Source organism: Macrotis lagotis, chromosome 4 (assembly GCF_037893015.1).
Source record: "Macrotis lagotis isolate mMagLag1 chromosome 4, bilby.v1.9.chrom.fasta, whole genome shotgun sequence".
Lineage (NCBI taxonomy): Eukaryota > Metazoa > Chordata > Mammalia > Peramelemorphia > Peramelidae > Macrotis > Macrotis lagotis.
In genome coordinates this window covers 263,267,152-263,273,805 of record NC_133661.1, presented here as the reverse complement: position 1 = coordinate 263,273,805, position 6,654 = coordinate 263,267,152, and the positions used below count along the sequence as shown (strand labels likewise).

At 38.9% G+C, this 6,654-nt stretch overlaps 1 protein-coding gene across 3 annotated transcripts in view; it reads left to right on the top strand.

Moving 5' to 3' along the window:
* The first annotated feature begins 2,288 nt into the window (after nt 1-2,288).
* Nucleotides 2,289-6,654, top strand: part of C4H14orf39 (chromosome 4 C14orf39 homolog) — a 47,552-nt gene continuing 43,186 nt past the window's right edge. For 2 of the 3 annotated variants that reach the window (XM_074235946.1, XM_074235945.1), the window contains exon 1: nt 2,289-2,628. In XM_074235946.1, the coding sequence (XP_074092047.1) occupies nt 2,608-2,628 (21 nt within the window). In that variant the 5' untranslated portion in view covers nt 2,289-2,607. Of the gene's footprint in view, nt 2,629-2,678; nt 2,883-6,654 lie in introns of those variants that run through there. The other variant, XM_074235947.1, reaches the window with a different exon arrangement.

The following is a 6,654-nucleotide window of genomic DNA, read 5'->3' as shown; positions in this document are numbered from 1 at the left end:
CTCAGAGAAGCTTTAATTTGCATTTCTCTAATAATTAATGATTTAGAGCATTTTTTCATATGGCTATGAATTGCTTTCCTCGTCTGTAAATTGCCTTTGCATATCCTTTGACCATTTGTCAATTGGGGAATGGCTTTTTGTTTTAAAAATACGACTCAGTTCTCTGTATATTTTAGAAATGAGTCCTTTGTCAGAATCATTAGTTGTAAAGATTGTTTCCCAATTTACTACATTTCTTTTGATCTTGGTTACAGTGATTTTATCTGTGCAAAAGCTTTTTAATTTAATGTAATCGAAAACATCTAATTGGTTTTTGGTGATGTTCTACAACTCTTCCTTAGTCATAAACTGCTTCCCTTTCCATAGATCTGACAGGTAGACTAGTCCTTGATCTTCTAATTTGCTTATAGTATTGTTTTTTATGTCTAAGTCCTGTAACCATTTGGATCTTATCTTGGTAAAGGGTGTGAAGTGTTGGTCTAATCTAACTTCCAATTATCCCAGCAGTTTTTATCAAAGAGGGAGTTTTTATCCCAATGGCTGGACTCTTTGGGTTTACCAAACAGCAGATTACTATAATCATCTCCTGCTTTTACACCTAGTCTATTCCACTGGTTCAGCACTCTATTTCTTAGTCAATACCAAACAGTTTTGATGACTGATGCTTTATAATATCATTTTAGATTGGGTAGGGCTAAGCCACCTTCTTTTGCACTTTTTTTTCATTAAGCTCCTGGCAATTCTTGACTTTTTATTTCTCCATATGTATTTACTTACAATTTTTTCTAACTCATTAATTTTTTTGGAATTTTGATTGGTAGGGCACTAAACAGATAGTTTAGTTCGGGTAGAATTGTCATTTTTATTATATTAGCTCTACCTATCCATGAGCAGTTAATATTTGCCCAGTTATTTAAATCTGATTCAATTTGTGTGAGAAGTGTTTTATAATTGTTTTCAAAAAAGATTCTGAGTCTGTGTTGGCAAATAGACTCCCAAGTATTTTATATTGTCTGAGGTTACTTTGAATGGGATTTCTCTTTCTAGCTCTTCTGCTGTATCTTGCTAGACATATATAGAAAAGTTGAGGATTTATGAGGGTTTATTTTATAACCTGCAACTTTGCTAAAATTGCTAATTGTTTCCAGTAGTTTTTTGGATGATTTCTTGGTATTCTCTAGGTAGACCATCATGTCATCTGCAAAGAGTGAGAGTTTTGTCCCTTCCTTCCCAATTCTAATTCCTTCAATTTCTTTTTCTTCTCTAATTGCTGATGCTAACATTTCTAATACAATATTGAATAGTAGTGGTGATAATGGGCACACTTGTTTCACCCCAATCTTATTGGGAATGCCTCTATCCTCTCCCCATTGAGTATGCTTGTTGATGGTTTCAGACGGATACTGCTAATTATTTTAAGGAACAGTCCATTTAATTCCTACACTCTCTAGTGTTTTTAATAGGAATGGATGCTGTATTTTGCCAAAAGCTTTTTCAGCATCTATTGATATGATCATATGATTCCTGATAGGTTTGTTGTTGATATAATGCTAACCGTTTTCCTAATATTGGACCAACCCTGCATTCCTGGAATAAATCCTACTTGATCATAATGTATTATCCTAGTGATAACTTGTAATTGTTTTGCTAAGATTTTATTTAAGATTTTTGCATCTATATTCATCAGGGAAATAGGTCTATAATTTTCTTTCTCTGTTTTAACTCTTCCTGGTTTAGGTAACAGCACCATATTGGTTTCATAGAAAGAGTTAGGCAGAGTTCCATTTTTCCCTGTTTTTCCAAAGATTTTATATAGAATTGGAACCAATTGTTCCTTAAATGTTTGGTAGAATTCACTTGTGAATCCATTAGGCCCTGAACATTTTTTTTTAGGGAGTTCAGTGATGGCTTGTTGAATTTCTGTTTCTGAGATAGGGTTGTTTAGGTATTTAATCTCTTCTTCATTTAACCTGGGCAACTCATATTTTTGTAAATATTCATCCACTTCACTTAGATTATCAAATTTATTGGCATAGAGTTGGGCAAAATAATTTCGAATTATTACTTTAATTTCCTCCTCATTGGTGGTGAGTTCACCTTTTTCATTTATGATACTAGCAACCCGAGCTTGATTTGACTGACCCCGCCGAGGCTTGGACAAGGCTACTTCTGCAGCTCTTCTAGGGCGCTCCTGCCCGCCACCGGAAGTTCCTCGCCGCACACCCACGCTCACTTTGGGCTTCGCTCCCCCGCCCTGCGCAGAAGCCCGGAAAGCCTTTGACGTCAGATCCGGTGGGAGTGGCCTCCGGAAGTGGCGGGAGAAGTTCCGCCACCCTCGAGCCGCGCTCTCTCCTGGCGTTAGAGGCCGCGCGGGGGCCCGACGCTTGGGGGTCACAAGGCCAGGCGCCGGTGTGTCCGAAGAGACCCTTCACCCGGGATTGCCCGCCGAGGCTTCCGAGGGAAAGGCTCTTCCATCCTGTATCGGATTTGGGAGCGGAGGCCCTTCTAGGGAGGGAAGGGGCAGCCTTGTGAGGACGTCCGAAGTAGAGGGGGCCGGGGCAGGGGTGGAGAACCCCTCCCCCTCCGCGCAGGGCCCAACAACACGTGATGGAACAAGTGATGGAACAAGTGAGGAAGTGGTGTGGGAGGGGGAGGGGCTACCAAAGCTGCACCCCGCGGCTGCGAAATGGCGGGAGCGAGGGGCGCCCCTGAAGCCTCGCTGCACCGCAGACGCTGCAAAAGCCAGCTCCTGCCCTCAGGGAGTTAGAGTCTGTCTGGGAGACTTCTGGAAACCAAAATAGACAAATCAAGCCATATCTGGGATTAATAAGAATTAATTAACTAGAATTAAGAGGTGTTGGGAAAAACTTCGTTTAAAAGAGGTGAGCAGATATGTTCTCAAACATATTTTTACCCAGATCAGTTTATGTTTCCTACACATAGCATCAAAGAAAAATAATAATAATTATGATTATGATAATACTATTACTAATAAAGCTAATGGTGCCAAGCACTGTTAAGCAATTTATAATTGTCTCATTTGATCCTCACAACAGCCCAGAGGTATTCTAATCTCCATTTGACAAGATGGATGAGGAAAAGAAAGCAAACTGTTAAATGAAGTGTTCAGGGTCACACAGCTCTTCAAGTGTCTGAGGATAGCTTTCAGTTTAGGTCTTTTGGAGTTCAAGCCCAGGGTACCACCCAGCTGCTTCTGGTACATTAATATTTTGGGGGAAAGTAATTAATTTAGTTTTGCTAACTGAAATGGTATTGTGAAAAGTTGGCTGAAGTGACTGAACAATAGTGAGATATTTTAATGCAAAGCTCTCCAGCAGATGGAGCATTTTCATTTTTTAGCTCATCTTTCTAACTCCAGGCCCTGGGCTTTATCTGATCTAGCTGCTGACCACTCTGGAATTCCATTCTGCAGGTAGCTATGGACCACTGGAATGTCCCTTCCTCCCACCCAGTTTAGTGGTGAGACTGGGTTACATACATACTACATGTATTCCTCCTTGTTTAGAAAATAGAGATGTTGACCTTGGAGTCTTAATCTCAAATCCAGCCCAGCCTTTGATATATGCAGACTGATTGATTTTGGAAAATCATTTGAAATTTTCTTAAGGCCCTGGGCAATTCTTCAAGAAAATTTTATCTGAAGTTTGTTGATTTGTATGTAATTTTCCTCAATTCCTACACTAATGAAATAATCTTTGGGCAAAAAATATATTCCACATATAATAAATTGAGCAATCAATGAGTATTTATTAAGTACCTGCTATGTGCTATACTCTAAGTGCTAGGGCATACAAAAAGAGCCAAATACCCAATTCTTCCCCTCAAGTAGCTTATGACTGGTTCTTATCTTTTATTAGCAAAGAAGACCAAAACGACATAGTCAAGTCACACCTTCTATCTATAGCTAGAAACGTGTGTGTGTGTGTGTGTGTGTGTGTAGTCTATGCATAAGATATTTCCCTGATCAGTTAATGTTAGTGTGAGAGTCTTTATTTTTGGTTTATGTAGAATCTTAGTGGTCTTAATGTCATATTAAAAAAAGTAGGATAAATATTCAAGAAATGAGTAATAATACTTTTAGACACCTACTTTAAATCTGTCTTATAAAACCACTGAATCTCTTTGGTTTCAAAGATTTGTTGTAGTGATGTAAACAGCTAGTACACACTGAAGGGGATAGCTCAGAATCTAGAACCTACCAGTCAAATCCCAAACCTGGCTTATATCCACTCTCAGACTATAACTACAATTTACTGCTAAACTGTGTTGGAAGAAGTCATGTAAGTGTGACTTCACAAGCATGTAGCCATGCTAGTGGAGTCATTACAAATTTGTTACCTAGTCTCAACTGAGCTCTCCATATTACAAGGCCATTCTTTTCTTTTGTAATTCACTTATTTGTATTCCCTTCAGTGGTTGTTCCAGACTTCTTCTTAGGATCATAAATTTAGGTTTGGAAGAGATCTTAGATCTAGTTCATCCCCCTATTTTTAAGGTCACAGAAGTTGTATTAGAGCTGGACTTCAAGTCCAAAGAACTGTGATTCTGAGTTTAGTGGTATGCTTTATTTTTGTTTTGTTTTGTTTTTTTTAGGTTTTTTGCAAGGCAAATGGGGTTAAGTGGCTTGCCCAAGGCCACACAGCTAGGTAATTATTAAGTATCTGAGACCGCATTTGAACCCAGGTACTCCTGATTCCAGGGCCATGCTTTATCCACTGCGCCACCTAGCCTCCCCAAGTGGTATGCTTTATTAACAGAAATATAATGCATACTTCATCTTAAGGTCCCACACCATTCCTTTCTCCATTCTTTCCACATTTTATAGTGAAAAGAGGCTATTTTCATGAATTTCCTCCTGTATCTCAAAACACCTTGAAGTCATTTCCCATTTTCTTTATTTCAGTCTCTGATGAAAAGGTGGTCTTTTCCCTTGTCAAGACCAACTCCTTCACTTGGACCTTTGATCTCATCCTCTTCCATCTCCAGAAACAGATTATGCCCCTTCCCCCATCATTCCCTGTTCTCTCTACTCTCCCTCCTATCCCTTCTCTCTTCCCCTTTGCCTTTCCCTCTCTCTCTCTGACCCTCCCAACTTCCCTCAATTCCTCTAAAATTTTATGTTCCATCAATAATAACAATGATGATGATGGCCAACATTTATATAATGCTTTATGGTTTGTAAAAACTTTATATCTGCTACTTCATTGATCATCACACTAACCTTGTGAGGTAGGCCCTATTATCCTCATTTTACAAATAAAGAAACTAAGACTAAGAGAGGTTAAGTGATTTTGCACAGAGAATCACACAGCAGACTTTGAAATTATTTCTTTTTTTTCTTTTTTCTTTTGTGTTTTTGCAAGGCAGTGGGCCTAAGTGGCTTGCCCAGGACCACACAGCTAGGTACTTATTAAGTGTCTGAGGGCGGATTTGAACTCAGGTACTCCTGACTCCAGGGCTGGTGCTCTATCCACTACGCCACCACAAATAGGGCTGCGATAAATATTTTTGTACAAGTAATGTTTTTACCCTTTTTCATCATCTCTTCAGGGTATAGACCCAGTAGTTATACCATTCACATTTGCAGTTATGATTACTCTGTATTTCTCTCCATCCTATCTTCCACCTGTGTTTACTTTCTTTTTCCTTTTCTCTTATCCCTGTCCACCTTTGACTGTTGCTTTTCTCAATCAGCCCTCCTCCCTTTTTTTCTTTTCCCCATTTTCCTTTTATTTTTAACTTTAACTTTTAACTTTTATTTTTTACTCTCCCTTTTATCAGCTCTTCATTCTCTATTCTCCCCCCCCCCCACACTTCCCTGGAGGGAGGGTAGGATAAATAGTTAAATTCAATTGGGAATGTATTTTATTCCCTTTTTTGAGCTAGGTCTGTTGAGAATAAGATTTACTTAATACTCACTCCCTTCCCTCTCTCTACTAAATAGGTCCTTTGTGCCTCCTCGTGTGGTATTATTTATCCTTTAATGCCACTACCTTCTTCTCCTAGATAATCCTTATTTTCATATTTTAATTGTTTTATGCCTATCTTTGTGCCCACAACCTGTCAAAGTATATTCCTTTTATCTTTCCTTATAGAAGTACAATTCTCAGGGGTTGATTGATAAATGTACAAACATCATTACCTCAGAATTACTTCTTACCCATAGCTTCTGTTCAAGTATACTTCTTTCAGCTGTTCAATTAGAAATACAATTCTCAAGAGCCATAAGCATCATCAAATTATAAGCAATTTATACCCATACCCTCTTTCCAAGTATATTCCCTTATGAACTAAAGAAAATCAACAACTTTGTACAACATCATAAAGCTAAAGCATTAATTCCTGCCCCACCCAGTCCTACTTGTTTCACTAGCTTTCCTGGACTTGAACTTTGCCTTCCAAACTAGAATTGGGGCTCTCACTGCTGACCTACTGCATAGCTGGCTTGCCAGCCCTTGCCTGAGCTGTGTTGTGCTTTAAAAAAGCCTCCCACTAACTTTCCAGCTTTCCTACCTACTTTGGACTAAACGCCCCATTACCCACTTGAGACTGACATTTTCTGAAGTTCTCCCATGATATCTTGAGTTGAGAACTTGTTTTACTCTGTTTTTTTTATTGTTGGGGTGTGTGTGT